The 20,395-nt window shown below is 41.2% G+C and overlaps 1 protein-coding gene across 2 annotated transcripts in view; it reads right to left on the reverse strand.

Moving 5' to 3' along the window:
* The window catches only part of LOC121294512 (unconventional myosin-Ie-like), a 50,941-nt gene that overhangs the window by 7,999 nt on the left and 22,547 nt on the right, over positions 1–20,395 (reverse strand). For both annotated transcript variants that reach the window (XM_041218297.1, XM_041218296.1), the window contains exons 5-22: positions 18,565–18,652; positions 16,907–16,996; positions 15,582–15,713; positions 15,192–15,326; positions 13,683–13,815; positions 12,211–12,407; positions 11,485–11,565; positions 10,019–10,105; positions 9,663–9,749; positions 8,140–8,307; positions 7,456–7,541; positions 6,657–6,738; positions 5,807–5,913; positions 5,202–5,300; positions 3,939–4,083; positions 2,282–2,396; positions 1,758–1,927; positions 901–1,046 (exon numbers count right to left, since the gene is read on the reverse strand). In XM_041218297.1, the coding sequence (XP_041074231.1) occupies positions 901–1,046; positions 1,758–1,927; positions 2,282–2,396; positions 3,939–4,083; positions 5,202–5,300; positions 5,807–5,913; positions 6,657–6,738; positions 7,456–7,541; positions 8,140–8,307; positions 9,663–9,749; positions 10,019–10,105; positions 11,485–11,565; positions 12,211–12,407; positions 13,683–13,815; positions 15,192–15,326; positions 15,582–15,713; positions 16,907–16,996; positions 18,565–18,652 (2,148 nt within the window). The remainder of the gene's footprint in view (positions 1–900; positions 1,047–1,757; positions 1,928–2,281; positions 2,397–3,938; positions 4,084–5,201; positions 5,301–5,806; positions 5,914–6,656; positions 6,739–7,455; positions 7,542–8,139; positions 8,308–9,662; positions 9,750–10,018; positions 10,106–11,484; positions 11,566–12,210; positions 12,408–13,682; positions 13,816–15,191; positions 15,327–15,581; positions 15,714–16,906; positions 16,997–18,564; positions 18,653–20,395) is intronic.

The raw sequence follows: 20,395 nt of genomic DNA on the forward strand, positions 1-20,395 counted from the left end.
CCTCTGGAATTACATGAAGAACATTTTAACCAACCTCTCACTGCAAAGAGCTGTCAACAAGGCTGGGAGCCTACTATACTGCAACTCCCAATAACAGAGATACAGCTGTCCGTATTGCATTTACTGTGCTGGAATTCCGTCTGGGACATCATTTGGGGTTTTGAAAACTTCCTATAGCTTAAATGCTCTCTTCCATTTGGGCTCTTAGGTTACAATTTCTTGCTGATGTCTGGAAATGACATGCTCTTTTTAAGGTACCGACCACAGAAGTGAGATTTCTTGTACTATTGGCGGTCCCATTTGAAGTTGGCCTGTAACACTTGCAGTGTTTGAAACTGTTCCTTCACTGTGGTGTGCAGGGACGCAATCATTATTCCCGGTTTAATTGCTCCTTCGAGATGGAAACATTCAAAAGATGCCGATACATGATGATAACCTGTTACATCAGTTCTGTTTCCAATAGGAATTAACTGCCATTTACTTCAGAGGACTTTACAATCCTGGGCTGAGTTTTCCACAGATGGGAGAGGGAACAAGAGGAAGATCAGAACGAGGCTGCTGGAACTGCACAGACCCGCGCCTCAATACTAAACAGTCTTATGTAAATGATGTGTTATACTATCTGCTGGCATTTAAATGAATTAACCAATTTCATTTAGTAACTTATTCCACACAGAGCCTGTTACTGCGGCACGATCAGGGAGATTTGTTTTCTTGATTTAAGATGCTGGATGCTAAGAATGTCTTGTTCTTCATACTATATGAATGTCAGCAATCATCACTCAGAATCCAAATTTTCAGGTGTGTGCGTGTGTGTGTGCGTAGCACCTCGCTAATTACCTACTTTAAAAGGTTCTGGCTGATAGTCTAAATGTTCCAGCTGGTAGTTCCAGTGCTTACCTGAGAGACACTGCCAGGATCTTCTCCACTTCAATCCTCCTTTTCAGCACCTCCATCACTAGGCCTTTGTCAGGACCCTGTTTGACCTTCTCTCGGCCGATAAGGTAAACACTCTTGGGAGTCAGGATAAGGTCTCTCTTTATATCCTGGAAACCAAGGGAAGCAGGTTTGTATAGTACTATATAACCCTAACATGTAGTGTTGAAAACCGCATACCTGCCAGACCATACTCCCACATGGGAACGGCATTCAAGAAGGCACAGAGCGACTCGGAGAGAACAACGCCCTACTAATTACTGCTATTGGTAGTGAAAGTATCAGCTATATAGGAGCTGCTTCTTGTCTACTTTAAAACTGAACATGAGAAAGCATCGTTTTAAAAGCAGCAATTCAGGTTTCAATGTCTAACAGCCATATTAAACAGACCTCCCTCTCAGGAAATCACTCTTGGGTGTGGTATTGCTTCGATTAGAAATCGCAGCTGATTTAAAAAACAAAAAAAACAAAAACAACACATGCTTTGTGGGCTACTTCAAAAAGCAATCTAAAAAGGAACACTGCTGTTAATACTTAGGAGAATTTGCTTAGACAAGTTAGATATGTCTCCAGGTGTGTTCTAAGTTTAATATATCAAACGCCTAAATAACAAAAAAAAAAAAAAAAAAAAAGTTATCTTTATCTTCAGAACCTCCTGTGCTTTTTTGAATCTGTTATTAATGTTCAAGAAATAATTAATCAGCTAAATGACAGAAATGCTTTCGCAACAAAGTTGTCATCAGGTCTGCTGCCTGAAAATGAACTTCGGTACTGGACAAATTAACCAGCTATTCTATTCCACAGTGTTGCTTGTTGCATACCTTGAACCTGCGGTCGTATTTTGTGACTTTGTCAGCGAAGTCAATCTTCTCCCTCTTGGCCAGGAACTGACGGAGCTCTGGCCTGTCATCGATCCCAATGTAATCACCGACGAAGTTCCTGTTGATGCTGTGTCTCCGTCTCTCCTTACGATTCAGCAGCAAATCGGAGGCTGGGCAGGAAAACAGGAAACTAGGTGTTTAAAAAACGTATGTATTCACGGATAAGACTCCCACTGTGTAACAGTTTGATCCATTCCTGGTTTTATAATGGATTTGCAGATATCACACTGTCATCCCTATTTTTACTGTAAGGTGTGCTCTTCATTAAAGGCCATTTTAGCAGAATGTACCGCAGTGCAGTATCCTTACATCAGAGAATATGTTGCATTACTTTACATTGACACCTGGTACAGAAGACTTTCTCCTGTATCACACTTTCACATCCCAATGGATTTTTGACATTGAAGGTGCTCACAGTCTGTAAAGAAGCTACGAAGCCTGTATGAGTTCTGCAGTAGCAGTACCTTCTTCTCTCATTTGCACGTATTTCTTTCTCGCTGTGTATTTCCTCCAAGCTTTCTGGATCGCTCGAGCGTAGCCATCGTATTTCCTCTCCCTCGTCTCTTCAAGCAAAAACAGCTGCAAGCAGAGAGCTTTGAAACTCAGATACTTTTCCACAAACAGGGGATGCATCTCAAATCCTTAATGACTTAATTAATTTCAGTAACAGATATAAATGTCACCCCATGCACTGATCTGTATTCTACAAACTGACATTAGTTTAAAAGGAAGAAGTCAAATTATTGTAAGCCAGTGCTGACAAACACCTGACCTTTGGAAGCAAATGAGATTCTATTCTTTTTTTTTGTTTGTTTGTTTTAATGCAATGGGAAAGGTCAAGCTATGCAGAATAAGCCAATAAACTGCCTGCTGAAAGACACTGAACACATTAACTGTTGACCTAAGGTTTACTTAAACAAGTGCAGCCTCTAAGCGGGCAGAGTGTGTTCCTGCCCCAAGTCAGAAGCTTCTTGGGCAGTAGCCCGAGCAGCTTCCCCAGCCTGGCTGCCTCAGAGGGAGACCCGCTGGCATTTGCCAGCACCCTGTTATTTCCTGCAGCAACTTGCTAACACAGCAGAAAAATCACCCTTTCAAAAGAGACTAAACATCCTGTCCAATTTCCAGCTGAGGACTAGCAGAAAACCACAGCGGTCGTGAATTGCGATCTTTGGGAATGAACCTGCAAGTTAAGATTACGTATTTAATGGTTCATCTACTACATAAAAATAACTTTGAAAGGCAGGAAGATCTATTAAGAGCGACATGAGAGCTGGATTTACAACAGTTTATTTTTCCTGAAATCAAAAACACTGTTCGTGCCAGAATTCCTAATTCAGAATGAAGTCTTATTTTTAGCAACTTGTGTTGTATCTCGAGGAATCCGCTATATTGTAAGAAGCTACATGGCTCAAAAACAGGACTGTATCTAAAATAGGAAGGGTTGGAAGTTGAGCAAGCTTAGCATTTTCACACCACCCTGTAATCCCTGGCATTCACGGGGCACAGCGGTTTATTCAGGTGCTGGAAATGTAAACAACTGAGGTAATCAGGTCTTCAGAGGCCACAAAAAGCAGCTTTCATTGCAAACTGCAGCCTCAGTGTCTACAGCACTCTCTACAATATCACAGTTTATTTCCAACCAGGGGTCCTATTTACCGGGTCAGCTTTCTGCTCATGACCCCACATACTGTACAGTACCTTCTTACACAGTAAGTTCTTTGAAACAGCTACAAGCCGCACTTTAAGCTTAGAAGTGTAATTTCCCATTTGACTGGACCACAGTTATTCATGCTAACCTCATAGGCTGGGTGTAAGGGGTTCCTGACTGTATTAGAAATATACTTTCATGCAAAATGGGCGAGAGCGAAGAAGCAAAGTTTTGGGCTGTATGTTCTATGTAGGGGATGACACCTGTACAAATCACCCCTCGTGGGGGTGGGGTATCAGTTCTTATTTATCCTGTCGCTTCACATCCCTTTGGCACACTGTTGAATGACTAAATGTGCAGATTCAATTTTAAAGTTTAAGATGCAGCAACAACAGCATTTGGCCATCTGGTGGCACTGTATGCCAAAAAATAGCAGTCACAGAGAAACACTACTGACGCGCACACCAACTTACCGACTCGGGGGCCTTGATGAACACTTTGGTTCGGCCCAGCTGGAACTGGTCTGCGTCCATGTTGACAGAGCGGAGCAGGTGCATGACCCCCTGCTTCTCATCCCCTCTCCACGTCGGCCACGATTCTTTGGTGAGAATAGCATACCTGATAGTGTTTGAAAGAATTACTGTCACACTCAGTCAGGCTTAGGGCACTAGTTTCCAGATTCTGGAGAAATGAAATTGAGGTTCCTTATAGCTCAGTGGGTAGAGAACTGGGAACAAAGTGATTTCAGCATTTACTTAATTTCACCACACCAGTCTTTAAATAGAGGAAAGGGGAGGTTAGATTCAAGGGGGAGACAGAGGGAGGGACCTATGCAGGCTGTGAAGCAGTAAGGCTGTGGTAATACAGGAAGCACTGCTCGAGTTATGTCTGGTATTTGAATATTCCAGCTAGAGAGAGTCAGTCAGACGAGGGCAGCAGGGGTGGAGCCCTCTCTCCTTTCCTCTCTAGGGAAGTGCTGAAGAGTGACTTCAGAACCACACAGGCCTAAGTCTCTGCCTCACTCACTCCCCACCCTCACTCTCCAATAGGCCTATTCACTCCTCCCTCAAACAGGCTGTTCCCAGAAGCCGGCCAACAAAAACAAAAGCAGTGTGCACTTCCTGGTCATCTCAAACTGACAACCCTGTCCTCATCCTGGTGAGAGAAGAGAGGCTGGACTGTGTAGGAATCAGAATGGCCTCTGTGCTGAACAGAAACAGTCTTCTCTTGATCTATTCCCATGCATCATGCTGCACCGACTCCCAGTTTAAATGAGCCTGTAGTAAGCCGAAGCCTGGCTATGGGGGAGAGGGTCTGGTCTATATGAGGACTGAATCCCAAAAAAGGAGTGCTTAGTGAAGTAGACTAGGGTACATACACAGCAAACTTTATACAGTCAGGCAACTGTAGTGAACTATTGAGCAACTGAAAGCCAATATCCTCCACGAAGTCACAAAAAAAGCAGCACCAATTTCAATTCTGCTCTCAAACAAGTTGAACAGTAATAACACCAGGTCCTGTTTGCATGTCTCCTAAGTAACCCAGTATATAGACTTTACTATATGTGCACACAAAGTATACATTGCACTGTACACATACCCTTAAAATACACACATTAGACATGGTCTAAAAAAACAAAAACAAAAAAAAAGTGGAAGCATTTTTCTAGATTGCATTTTGAGGACGCTTGCCATGTGTCTGCCTTGTTTTTTTAAAGCCGATTCTCAGGGTCATACCTGTTTAAAAATTTCCTGAAGATTCGTCTGTAGGCATAGCCAGCTCTTCGCACTCTGATGTTTTCTTTCAGGCCCAAATACTCCACTTGATGCTTCACTCTAGAAGTAAACCAGGAAAACAAGAGCTTAATAGATACATTCTCTTTAGTCCTTAAAATAAGTGAACCTATAGAGTTAATATACAGTATACGCTCACTTTGCAAGAGGACAGTTTTAGATCATGAATCAGTAAAACCAACCTGCCAGTACATAGAAATGTTTCTCAGCTCAGTAAGCAATGTTGTGGAAAATGCTTACGGGACTTAAACGGTGCGGATCCATTTCCAAAACAAACTAAAAGAAAACTTGGATGCAGTTTTCAAACACACACTTCCTCTGGGAAAGCTGTTGTATTACAGTTCTTATTTCTCTTGAAGTCTGTCTGTTTCACTTTTGTGGCGCACAACAGGAAAATGAGTAGGATCTGAACAATGCAGAATAGCAAATTAGTACACAGTGTACCTTAGCTGGCTCTTAGAAAAACAAAAGGTAACAGGAGGAAAAACAATTACGTGTTTGACATTTTTCATCAGGGCATGTACTTTCTCAATTATTGCACATTTTACCTGCTCTCCTCCCAGTCTTTTGGCCTCTTGGTTTCATTGGGTTTGATACAGCGGATGTAATGAGGGGTGCATTTCATCAAAGTACTCACAAGGTCGTTGGCTTGTTTCTGGAACAACATTAGAAGAGATTATACAGGTGGTTTCTTACTAGTTTTAAAATGTTTACATTATATCAGCCCATCAAGTGGCATAGACACAGGTAGACACTGTGTAAACCGGGGTAGAAGCATATCAAAGGCAATTGAAGCTGTGGTCAACATTACAATGGCTAAATGTCTATTACGAGTTTCAGAAATGTGAGTGCATGGTGCAAGTTCATCCTTATAACTGTCCCCCCCCCCTCTGGGTTAGTCATTCATATGGGAAACACAGGAATAAAATCACCTTGGAGACAAGCTTTAGCATCTCCCAGTGTCCCTGAACAGGGGGTGGGTGCCGTTTCTGGCAACAGAGGTCTAGATAATAACTGACATTAACCCTAAACAATTTAGAAACTGCGGCTCTACCCTAAGATAAGACGTTTATTTATTTTATGAAGTTCTATTTTCTGTTCTCAAAACTTCACATCCATTTTCTTGCTTTTTTTGTTGGGCAATTTCTAATTCGCTGGTATCGGTTTTCAGTCCTGCAGTAGTGACTAAGCTATGCCTGTTTAACAAAACAATAATGTCTTACACTGAGGGCTCAAAGCACAAATGCTCCCAGCTACAACAATGAAGTCAATGAGAAATGCATTTTTTGCCTGGGCCTGCACCTGCTCGACAGCCCTGGCATTCTACAGTTTCACTTGGTGCCAGACTGAAGACAGGCCTGGGCAGATTTAAAAAGCGTGCCCTCACAGGGTAATCACCTTGATTTTGCTGCCTGCGGTGGTTGGGCGCCCTTTCTTCTCTGCTTGCAGGTTTTCCGAAAACAAGGCCCGAATGAAAGGTCTGAGGAAACAAGGAAACAAAAACAGCAGCTCACGATTAAAGAAGGTCCAGCAGGCCAGACAAAAGCAGGAATCAGTGATGCACTGTGCTGAAAGGAGAAACATGCCATTATGATGATGGAGATGAAAAATCATTCAATCATTCATTTAAAACATATTTTAAACAAAGATTTAAAATTAACAAGACTGGGCTGTCTAATTTGATTTTATTTCACATTTGTTTTAAGTGAACTTGACAAAGAGTTTGAGAGAGAGCACCAGGCAAATGCCCTGTCATCTCTCACCTCTGCAGCCTGCCGAGGCTCAGCTAACGCGTGCGCCTGTTAAATGGAGCCCCACGACAACAATAAATCGCAGCAAGTTTGTACAGATGGCAGTCTCAGCTTAATAGAGACGTCACGATGCATTAGAATAGAGACAGGGCTTCCCTCACACCCCTGCAGGAGGGTAGTGTCTCCAGGTCAAAGTTGAGGCATGCTAACAATGCAGCTCTGGGGCAGTCTGTCATCCAGCTATCCCATATGGACATGCTGAACAGTCAATAGGTAGAGCTGGTTCAATATCAGAACGACCCACACTCCCGTCTCTGTGGCTCCACAGCAGTCTGCACCGAGCTTCAAATCAACTAGCATTTAATGCAAATTTAAACCCCCTCATTTACATGTACGGTTGAGTTTTGTGGCATGCTAGAAATTGAAACCAGGACTTTGTCACCTACATTTCACTGCTTTGCATGAGCTCTATGAGGTCAGAGAACAGGACGTCACGATTTCTTTCACAGAATCCCTCCACATCGTACGAGACCTAGAATGAGAGACGCAGGTGTTAATAAAACAAGAGGGTTGGTAACGAGATGAAGAGCTTTCTTCACAATTGGACCATCGCTTCTCTAGAAATACACAACACTAAAATGAGATAAAGAAAGAAAATCAGGACATATAGAAAAAACAGCCTCCATGTATCCCAAATTGTGATACAATAAAAATGGGTCTTGAGCAAGTTTCACACATAACTGGACAAACAGTTAGATATATGCAAAACACACAAGTGTGACATACGTACATAATACATGGACTGACTCTCACCTCTAATAAGTAACAAACTGCTACGTTCTCTTTACATTGATTGGTCTAAACCTCAGGTCATTTCCTTTGAATGATACAGTATTAAACAGCAGTGATATTTTTCTTTTCTTTTAATATATGAGCAAATCTGTAAATGCAAAATAACCAAGCAGGTACCTCCAAGCTAAAAGGCGCTGCTGGGGTCAGGGTTAGGATTGAATATAATTCTTAAGATGACTGTGACCCAGAAGAGAAGCCTTGTGCTATGCAGTTCCATGGCAGAGATCGCTCCCCAGGATTCTCACAGACAGGTCTTTGTGCTTGCTGTGCTCGTTTACCTTGCCTGCATAGTGGTGAATGATGAATCCCTGGTTCCAGCTGTTGAAGTGCTCGTGAGTCCCGATCGCCATGCGCAGTTTCTGCAGCAGTGTCTGGTCCGCTCCCTCTCCCACGGCGTGCATGGTGGCACAGACGTCATCCAAGATGCTCATAATACCAGGGGGGTTCTGAGGGAAACCAGGAGACGAGGAAATCCATACACTTTATATTATAGACTGGTTCCATAGACCCCGATCAGCACAAATCTAGGATTACCTTACCAAGGGTAACACTAGATCAGAGATGCCCAATCACTGTCTTGGAGGGGCATTCCACTCCAGGTTTAACATATAACATTATATAATTCAGGCTCTTAATGGAGATTTCATTGGTTCAATTGAACAATTTAGAACAAGGTTGGAACAAAAACAAGGCCTGGAAAGGCCAACTTTGACCCGGCACTACATAATCCAAGGGCCTGCGAAACCAGAGGGAAGCATCTGCAATTATACTAAAACGGCACAAGTAGGTAAATAGGAATTGCATTACAAATATCTGTATAGATTCAATTTATTGCCAAAAGACGTTTTTTTTTTTGTTTGTTTTAAGTAAGCATATAGTTGCATGGGATTGTTACAATTACTGTGTTATTAGAGTGTAATTAAGAGACAATATAAAGTTTCAAATAAAATACAAGCTTGTAGGGTGCTAGACCGGCACCAGGCACAACACTGCAGCACTGGGCTGGTTCTTGGCAAGACCACCATAATGTCATTGAAGATGAGGGACTCCTACCACAGCAAGTGTCTTAAGTGGCATCTACAAATATTTTCTTTTCTACTGCATTTTGATCCTTAAGCATTCTACTTTGGTATTATTTTGGAACGACGCATTTTCCTTGGACTAGCCATTTTTTCGGATCTAATGCTAGAGCTAAAAATGCCTGGTCCTTCAGGAGTTGAATGACACACAGCCTCAAATATCTTCCTAGATAAGTATAAGAAGGCTGACTTTCTAATCTAATATTGATGTTTTTTAATCTTCTGAGTAATTAGCCACTGAGCCTATCCCTAAGGCTGGAATGTGCAGGACAAGCAGTGTGTTTTGCAAGGGAGTTGCCACCTTCATTTTACTTAATTATGCATGTGAAAAACAACAGCTGATGCCTTATCGGATAAAAAAAATAATAATTCCCCCAGCTGTTTGAAAGGTCAGTCCACATTTTTCACAGTTCATTTGCTCTGTAAAAAGACTATAAATATGCATTCAGAAAAACCTGAAATACAAGACTGAGAAAGAACTAAATCAATTGAGTTATTTTTTAAATTTCATAGACGATTTTCATTGCCACTTCTATCAGCACAGATAAAGCTGAAGCACGTGCAAACCTTTGGCTAAACGTCATGGGAAGAAATGCAACTGTGGGACACAACAGGATTTATGCACTGTAAAGAGACCATGAAGAGGTCTGAGAATCCCAGCTCCCTTTATCTCATTGTACCCAAGTCTAGCACAGAGATCTCACACAAAGTACAATACTTACGACTTTGCTTTCTATCAGGTCGCACACAATTTTGTTGTTGAAGTAATCTATTGAAGTCCATCTAATGCCTTCCTGGACGTATTCTTCCTGTAGGGAGATATTTCAGCAATTAGGAGTTCCATCTTTCAACCCCACCCTCTAGACTCAGTTTGGCAGCAAAAAATGTGAATGTACATATAGTGAACTAGACAAAGCTGCCTGCTGGACAGTTCAATAATCCATGAAGAGTACAAATAACTGAATAGATCTGCATTTGGGGAAAAAAAAATGTGCTGCTTGCTTTTTTTTAATAAAATAGCAGTACCTGCAAATAGTATGTCAACTGTTGGAAAATATAAGTTACACCAAAACCATACCTGTTCAGCTTTCAGTGTGAGCTCAATGAAAATCTGTTGGAGTTTTTCATTCACAAAGTTGATGCAAAACTGTTCAAAGCCATTTTTCTGTAATTATAAGGGTAAGTAAGGGGAAATAACATTTTAAATACAACAGAAGCAAACCTAGCTTACATACAGTAAAAAAATAAATAAAACAAAAAAAAAACCCACATATTTACATACCTCCAGCTCACTCAAACAACATTCTTATGAAAACTTGCTAACATTTTTGAGAAATGAAAGACATTTACAGTCTAAGCGAGTCACTAACAGGTGGCAGACAAGTCCTCTGGTGAATATGGAGATCTTTGTGTTTCCTGTGTTCTCAGTGTTTATACAGAGGTTATCTACAAGTCATATTGTCTTTGTGAAGGGAAACAATGCTGATGGGGAGCATTGCTCTAACCTGAGACCTACACATGGTACAGTCTAATCTAAACTTCAGCTTCCTTTACAATGCTGGGATGTGGCATTTCATGTGGATAAAAAGTGTTTGGGAGTTACCAGCAGCACTGACAGATTCTTCCTATTAGCTAATGCACCAGCTTTAACACTGGTCATCCGCTTCAAGGCACAAACAGCAACACACCCGTCAGTCTGAATGAATGTTCATTAGTGTAAGAGGGAATTATTGAGGTTTAAGCCGGATCCCCGGTTTAGGATTTTGGTTTACACCACAAAAAGAAGATTGATATTGAGGTATGGAGAGGAAAGATTGACACATCCTTGGTGCACAGACAATACTGTGGATCAGATCGATGCTGTCAGACCTCGCCATGGTACGTTTGTGACCCTTTACATTGAAAGCTGTGAGTTCACAGGCTATGTATTATAAAGCCTTCAGTGCAAATGCTTCATATGTCTTCCTTTTTTGAAACTGAGAAAAACACGCAACAGTAATTGCCAGGCTCCTGTTCTGAATACAGGCACCATAACTGAAGCACTAAATCTGTTCAGAGTTTTTTTTAAACCAAGTTGCTTTTAGTACAGAGACCCCAGAATAAACCAGAGTAAACTAGAATCCTGATTCAAGATAATAAATTACTAGATAAATAGACCACGTCTAATCTGTCTGGAACTAAAGGATTGGGACTAGGTTGAAGAACACAGACTCACATTGTTTTATCTTTGAAATGTCTCTCCCTCCTTTTTCCACCAATTTCAAACCAGTATCCCGGAGAGGTCTCATAATTAGAATGCAATTGACTGCAAACCACACTGGTCATGGATTTTTAAAAATAATATTTATTCTATGCCATATCTTTGATTTTATGTATTTATGTATTTATGTAGATAATAGAAACCTTTTTTGTACTTGTATGCATATTTTTCATTGTATATTGTTCTAGAGTTAAAATATCACTGCACAGGGATTCAGATACATAAACAATACTGACAGAAGCCCTACAGTCCTCTGACATGCATTCCAAATTGAGAAGCCTTACCTGGAAAATCTCAAACCCATAAATATCCAACACCCCTGTGTTATACTCTTCATGGTCCTTCTCCATCGCTTTGTTTATGGACTGAAAAACAAACACAGCACATTGAAGCACTGCACCCATTTATTCGCATTGCCAGCACTGTGGCGGTTCACGTGTCAAGAAGTTTTCTTCATATGAATTAAAAATGGCAATTACTAATTGTATTACACTGTTATTAATTGAGTTTATAACAAAAGGGTTCCCCAAAACTAAAACCATCATTTGTACTCAGCTGAAAATATATAAATATTTACATATAGAAAAATATGATATACATCAGAGAGGGTGCAATCTTGTATAACTCTGAATTTCATTTGTATATGCTGTACAAAAGCAGTGCATACCATTTCTTATCATTCCTTTCTTGAAGCCCTACTGCAATGTGATATTCAGCTCACACTGTGTATGTTCTCACTATATAAAAGGCTGCTGACATTGGCTCTTTTAAAACGTCTTGGACGCCGACACTACCTGTCATTCATTTGTAATCAGTTCAGCCAGGCTTCCATTGCCTTGGTCGAACCTGTTAGCCAGATGTTAACACTTGATCTGTTACTTCATATATTTTTTTGGACACAGTGTCTTTGCAATAGTACTGCAGTATTATTTCATTGCAGTACTGTGATAGAGCATTACAAAGGTATGGCACACAATGCGGAAGGCAAGAGATGGGAACTGTTCACTTACGTCGACCAGGTAGTCGAAGACTCGAGAGTGGAGAGCTTTGGACAAGGCGTCCCTGGTGTAACAGGCCTGCTCCACATTAAGAGTCACGTTGATGGTCTCCGACTTCCCACCCCACTTGCCGTCCATCTTCCTGCTGGTCAGCTTCTCCTTCAGCCTGCTCTGGTCGATTCCCAGCAGGAAGGCAGGGAAAGCCAGGACTGTGGAGACACAGCACAGGGTGTTAGGACACTATCGGACAGCGAATGACATGCAACTGTGCCATCGACTGACCGGTGATCAAGTTTCTGGTCAAAAAAAAGGGTCAAGCTTTGTAAGCCTTGTAAATTAGACTGCTTAACTAATCCCCATTTTATTTATTTATTAAATAAATACATAAATAAAGCTTATGACCAGGGAATGCTCTGATCCACTAGTGCCAAGAGAAGCAGGCAGGCAGGCAGGCAGGCAAGTAGGGAGCCCTGTGCTTTAAGAAATGCATATGCTCGATATGGTCATTCAAACTCCAAAGTCTGGCTACAGAACTACAGAAACCTGTTTAATCCCAGCTGTAGTAATTTTTCATTGCAAAACAAATATAAGACACACTAATCTGGTAATCAGCTAGAAACATGCCGACAACAACAGGGCTTCATTGATTCAACTCTACTCATAACAAACAATGATGCAAAACAAAGCACTGTGCTCCTCTTATCAAGCACATGACCACAAATCCTGGAACTGCTTTAAAAATACACCATGTGCAAACAGTAGTTATCGCCATACAAGTGCAGTGTGGCAGGGAGGAATCAGAGCTTAAAGAAAACTCCTTGATAATTATTAATTTATTTTTTTATATACAAGACTCATGAACTGCAGAGCCACACCCCATGAAATCACTTAGCCTGTACTCTCTACCTATAAATGGTCATTTGTTTATACAGGTCATATTGCAACCACTTTGTAACAGAAATTACCTCATTTACATTGGTTGTAGACAGACACTGATTATAAAAAGCAACATTCCCCTAAAATGTATTTGCCACTTTCAAACAAGCTCCTGGCATGCACTATGAAGTCACTGGATACTTTGCTATGCAACAAAAATTAAAAACTCTAAAATGCATACAGTATTGCTAATGAATGTTCACTGCTTATAGTTACTTTCAAATGCCAAACCATGCTGTTCTTTTCTCTGAGAAAGCTTCATAGGACATTCAGATTGGGAAATGATGAATTAGTAAAGGAAACAGCGAGCTGATCTGTACACACTGTACACAGAAACACAATCCCCAAGCCACACTGGGAACTTGCTGTTGAGATAGGATTTGGATTCCCCCGCTGGTAACTATTCCTTGCAGTCTCTTCTGGGTCTGGATGACACCCTGAGGATTGTGTAGGACTGAATTCTTATGATTGCACAGGCAAGCAGCTCAGTGTTACAGCAAGGCGGCAGTGCTTCCTGGTTCTATAGCGGTAATGAAAGGGTTACGCACACTCTTCGCTCTCCACAGCTGCATAGTTGCCAGCCTCTTTGAAGCTGATGTTCCCCAGGTGCAGGACCCCAGCCACGATCTGCAAGACCAGCGCCCGCTCCTCAGCAAAGATCCCGATCACATTCATGGCATGCTGCAGGAGAGGGGAAGCCAGAGTCAGTGGGCATTCCCACTGCACTCGCACAGGGCAGACATCCACACAGCGCTCGCACTCAGAGCAGACACCCCCACTGCGCTCGCACTCAGAGCAGACACCCCCACTGCGCTCGCACTCAGAGCAGACACCCAAACTGCGCTCGCACTCAGAGCAGACACCCCACACTGCGCTCGCACTCAGAGCAGACACCCCCACTGCGCTCGCACTCAGAGCAGACACCCCCACTGCGCTCGCACTCAGAGCAGACACCCCCACTGCGCTCGCACTCAGAGCAGACACCCCCACTGCGCTCGCACTCAGAGCAGACACCCCCACTGCGCTCGCACTCAGAGCAGACACCCCCACTGCGCTCGCACTCAGAGCAGACACCCCCACTGCGCTCGCACTGAACTTGTTTAACGTAAGGAGATACAAGTTTTAAGTTTTACCTCTCTGTGCTTTACAATGCTTCCCTATGCTTTATCATACCTCTGTGTGCTTTACAATGCTTCCCTATGCTTTATCATACCTCTGTGTGCTTTACAATGCTTCCCTATGCTTTATCATACCTCTGTGTGCTTTACAATGCTTCCCTATGCTTTACCATACCTCTCTGTGCTTTACAATGCTTCCCTATGCTTTACCATACCTCTGTGTGCTTTACAATGCTTCCCTATGCTTTATCATACCTCTCTGTGCTTTACAATGCTTCCCTATGCTTTACCATACCTCTGTGTGCTTTACAATGCTTCCCTATGCTTTACCATACCTCTCTGTGCTTTACAATGCTTCCCTATGCTTTACCATACCTCTCTGTGCTTTACAATGCTTCCCTATGCTTTATCATACCTCTGTGTGCTTTACAATGCTTCCCTATGCTTTATCATACCTCTGTGTGCTTTACAATGCTTCCCTATGCTTTATCATACCTCTGTGTGCTTTACAATGCTTCCCTATGCTTTATCATACCTCTGTGTGCTTTACAATGCTTCCCTATGCTTTATCATACCTCTGTGTGCTTTACAATGCTTCCCTATGCTTTATCATACCTCTCTGTGCTTTACAATGCTTCCCTATGCTTTATCATACCTCTGTGTGCTTTACAATGCTTCCCTATGCTTTATCATACCTCTGTGTGCTTTACAATGCTTCCCTATGCTTTATCATACCTCTGTGTGCTTTACAATGCTTCCCTATGCTTTATCATACCTCTGTGTGCTTTACAATGCTTCCCTATGCTTTGCCATGCTTTCATTGAGTTTTACATTGCTATGCTTTTACTATATTTTATAAAAGAGCACCCCTTTAGATTTTAAGTTATTCTATGATAGTCACTGAAGACCAAGACATTACACACCCCACACAGCACTTACCAGAGTCTCGTGGAAGTCACTCTTGTCGTTAATGTCGTCGACCGTGTAGGACCCAGACTGATTGAGGTAATAGTAGTAATCCAAGCTGGTGATTCCAAGACTGCTTTTCTGTTCAGCACTGGCCCCTTCAATTAACTGCATTACACAAACAGAGAGTCAATAGCCAGAGGTAACATGTTGCAGTTTAATAGAAATACTACCTCACTCAGTTATACAGGAACATTTCATCAAGTAGTGAGGCGGTGTAAAATTAAATTGGCTTTGTCTCTATTTCATAAATATATATGAATATATATAAAATGTAAATTAAATGTCCAGGAACCTCAATAATGTCAATAATATAAAAGCAGGGATGAGAAAGATTCATTTCACAGAACCCTGGTTTCTTACCTGGTAAAATATATGGAAGCTGCGCTCACCAGGATTCCTCATAACAACTCTGGATTTTTCCAACAGGAAGTTGGAGATTTTACCACCATCTGGCTCTCCTCCTGGGCTGAACTGGATTTCAAAGTACTTTCCCTGTGACAAGGAGCAATGCTTTTATACTAGAGGGCATCTGAACCATGCATATCATGTATCATGTATTTCTCTGTATTTAAAGTATTATGGATTTTCTTCTTGTTACTGCATCTTGTAAAGTGCTTTGAAAGGCGCTATATAAAATAAAGATTGATTGAAAGAAAAAAAAACAGCCCTCCCTGGACTACAAGCATGCAGCTGTCACTGTTTATCTCTGCACCCAATTCATCTGCATCGTGCCACTGCTTCACAGAAAAGAGCAGGAATGCTAATTCCTTCTTAAAATCCTGGGCATTACTTTTAATAACCTGTGCTTTCACCATGCTTAAATACACTTTGATCTGCTTTTACCACAGTATAACAGTCAAATTTTAGAAGTGTAAAAAATGCTTGGATCATTTATCATGGACGGATTTATCATGCTACAGGTATAGTTACATGATGTCCCATGCTACTGTGTGACAATCAAAATTAATTCAACAGATCAAAACGCTCCAGAAACTTCCACGACCATCTACAAATCTGGTCTAAACTTAAATCCCAATGTTAGCCTCTCTACAGTCACTATCAGATTAAAACAGGGTTATTCTGTCCCCCAGCAGGATGACTGAAATATTATTCTCTGTACAACAATGTTATTCAAACAGGGTTTTTTTTTTAAGATGAAATTCTTTAACTATGAAATTTCAATGACAGCAAAGAGAACAAGCTGCAAGCTTATCAGATGAGAAGAGAGAAGCTATTGGTCTACATCCATTTAGGAGAGGGAGCCAGGAGGTCTCAGGTTTCACATCAGGGTTATTTTAAACAAGTTTCCATGACTCGGAATAAAAAAACAATACGATTGTACTCTCAAACAAATGTGATTTTCTTTTTATTGCGCAGTTTATTAAAGAACTTGGAGAGCCTGGGAAGGAGGAGGCCAAACCATTCCCTTTTTTAGCCACAAGCCTTCAAAAAAGGAAACATGAACTCTTGCCCATTTACTCTGGTTACATTTCAAGAGCATAACTTTACAGATTGTACATAATGGAAACCAAATTCAAACTCAAACAGAAATGCAAGTCAAACATGAAAGCATCTGAACCCCCCCCCCCCCCCCCCCCCCCTCACCTTGCCGCCAAAGCCACAGGATGAGACAGTGCAAACAGGACATTACCAACACACACACAAAACAAACATGGAACACTCACAAATCTGCTAGAGTTGTTGTTTCTCACTGTCTTTGCATTGCCGAAGGCCTCCAGCAAAGGGTTAGACTGGAGAATAATGTCCTTCACATGCTGCAGTGGGAGAAGAGAGGGAGAGGGGTTACTGTAACACAGAGAGAGCAAGAACACGCCATTGTATATCGTTACATATCTAGTATGACTCACTGATTATATACCGTCTTAGCAAAGCTCCGGTCTGGAATTCATTATTGCGATAGACTTGGCCTTACTCATTTCAAATCAGCCCAAGGTTTCTTTATATTATATTTCATAACAAGTGAATACAGGAACATTGTGTCACATTTCAAATAATATTTAGCCTTAGATATAGCTTGGCAGCCACCAGCATATCGGCGTTAATCCCCGCTTTTGAATTGATTTGCAGCTATAGTGTTCTATGTTCAATAAGAAACTTTTCGTGGAGCAAATATCATTGGCCTAAACCAATGAAACCTGTAGCAAACATCTTACTAATAGTGCTGACCATGCTGTGAGGCTTCTTGAAGATCACAAGTGTACATGTGATGACAATTTTCCAATATAAAAGATAAATGACTATCATAGCCATTGCAACTTCTAAAATATACTTGAGGAACTAAACAATGTGACACTGAGTCAATAGGAAGCCCTACAATGGAATGGGTTGTTCATATTATTATACAAAATTAGCAGTTATATTACAGGCAAGAGGAACAGAAGAGAGCACTGGCAACACCCCCCCCCCCCCCCCCCCATAAAATAAAATAGTTTCTTATGAGTGTTTTTGAAAAAATGTTTTTTTTTTTTTTTTTTTTTTACTAATGTTAATTTGTTTTGTCTTTCAAACTACAGTGACACAGGTTGTTCTCAGCAGGTGTATAGCTATACAGTGCATATCTGTACATTAACCGCCACCAAATTTTGTCCCAATGCTAGTGTGTCACCCCCACACAGTTACTTATACTGTACTATTAGTGTAATAAACAGAAAGGCAATTTTCGGAGGAAGAGAGAGCACAAATGTAAAACTTTCAAAGTTGCTGATCAGTTTGGAGCCAGCGTGCTCCGACTGATTATAAAATCTTAACAGCTTCAAAAAGGGCTCAATCCATCAGGCAGCACTAATTTGGACAGGGTATCTGGTCTGTAGAACTGAGAACGGTGTCCGAACGGGGGCCCAGCACTTGAACAGTGCAGGCAGGGAAGACAATAGACAAAACCCTGAAGTGAAATGTGTGCATGGGTCCCGATGGGCGACTATGGCAGTGAACAGGGTGCCATTGATCTCTTCTCCAGCAGTCCACATGCCAACAATAGCTGAAGACTTTTTTTTTTTTTTTTTTTTTTTTTTTAAACTCTTTGGCGCACATTCAAATTAACAGAAGCTTTTTACAGTAATGTGGACATTTTCCAAAACTGAGAGTAGAGTTATAGAAGGTTAAAAGCAATTGGTAAGAGGTCAAGGTTAACCGTTTATAAACAACAAATCAATTTAGAGTCCTAAAAGACTCCCTAATCTCTAGAGTGCCAAATCAAACAGAGCAGTGTTGCTTTCCTTTGTTGTGAGCTTTCCAGGTTATAAACAAACAAGCAAACAAGCAAAACACAAGGTCGCTTCAAAGGACGCTGGTGCAATTAGGAAGGCAGCAAAGGGAGTCTTACCTGAACTTTGGGCCCACCACCTGAAACTCTGGAGATGTAGCTCATGATATACTTGGCAGCCACAGTCTTTCCAGCCCCGCTTTCACCGCTGGAAGAAAAGGAAGATAAAAACAGGTCAGTGGGACATGGGGCATGTTCTACCACTTTCCTGTACTGGCATTTCCTTAGCACTTTGCTTCCGAATCATTTATTACAAACAGAACGCTTTTTTAAAGTTTTGGCATGGTCATTTTAAAAGTTAAAAATATTCCTAAAAAAAGATTACTTCAAAACACAGAGCTGAGTAACCTGCAGACATCGAGGGTCCTTCTTGAACAAGAACAGAACAGTACAAAAACAAACAACATATTGTTTAGAACAAACGATCCTAGCTGCAGCCAAGTTGTTACTTGAGGTTAGACTTCTTTCAGACAATTTGCCCATGCACTTGTTGCTGAAGAGGCAGTGTTGGTAAGTGGTGAATTTGGTTCTGACGTCAAAAAGAAGAATTACAGCCCAACATAAAGATAAGCAAGTCATCATAGTGATGCTGTATCCTAGAGACGTCAATAACTTCCGTTAAGAGAAAAAAGGGTAACACACAGAGAACACCAATGTTATCTGCTCCTGAGCAATGACCCCCAACTCCCCCCACATCATGTTTTAGTTAATCAGACTTCTAAACAATGACCACATATCCACCATGTATTCCAATTCATTACTACTTTCTATATACACTGATATCTCCCTTTTAAAAGTGTCTACACTATAACTGTAGTAAACTAGATAGATTTAACTATCCCATATATTTACATACATTTCAAACTGCTTCAATAGATAATGAATACAGGCTGAAAGTGCCTATGTGTATAAACAGCAGAAAAGCTGTTAGTACTACTATTCTTAATTTAGCCAATTAGCTGCCTGTTAAGAGCTCTTGTTCTGCTACTCAGTAGTCAGTCACTGGAATAAACGGACCAAGTTGTTTGTGCTCCCTGTACAAATAAAAACCCGCAAAAAAAACAGAGTGGTTTGTTTCGTGAGATTTGGAAGCGGAGTTAATGGTTCTGTTTTTACGACAGTGCAGAGGTGGTTAACGTGGTAGACTTTACGATTACACAGTAGTCATACAGCAGACACGTTGTTTACTTCCTGTCAGGCCTGGACAGGTATGTCATCTACTTACTGCAACAATGCAGCACTCCCTGGATCAAAATTCATCTTCAAGATCTTTCAGAATCAGAAAGAACTGAGACAAAAGGGTAATAGAAGCCGATCTCGACCCTAAGAGAGGTCAGAACGGCTGCCCAATCATGGGCTTTCTGGATGCTCTAACCTTGATTGGTCTAAAAACCAGATTGCGTCTTACAGCACCCTACACTATTAAAAGATATAGCTCAAATTAGAATAATTAAACTGGCTAGCTAATCATGATGAAGTTTGGTTTGTCAGAAGGGCGTTTCCGTTCTCCATGGAAATATCTCCATTGTATTTTTTTAAAAGCAATTAGTTTACGACTGTGTTCCAAGGAAATGCTCGGTTTCTCAAGAAACTTAAAAAAGGCAAGTGTCAGATTTACAAGTGGGGGGGAGGAGACGGGACTTTCCAATGAATATCATGCTGTGGTATCTTTAGATACTGCCAAGCAGAAAATTGTGGGAAATAACTCAGAATCAGATGGCAGTCACTGGCAAGCTTTACTTGGACTCTGTAGTTTGAGATCCTCCAGTCTGTTAAAGCCCAGTTTCTTAATGAGAAGTGTTATTTATGTATTTTATGTCATTAAAATACAAGTCTCCAGAGTGGCTGTATTCATTGCTTTTTCAATTAAGGACAGAACAGAATTAAGCAT

Source organism: Polyodon spathula, chromosome 19 (genome assembly GCF_017654505.1).
Source record: "Polyodon spathula isolate WHYD16114869_AA chromosome 19, ASM1765450v1, whole genome shotgun sequence".
In the NCBI taxonomy this organism is placed as follows: domain Eukaryota; kingdom Metazoa; phylum Chordata; class Actinopteri; order Acipenseriformes; family Polyodontidae; genus Polyodon; species Polyodon spathula.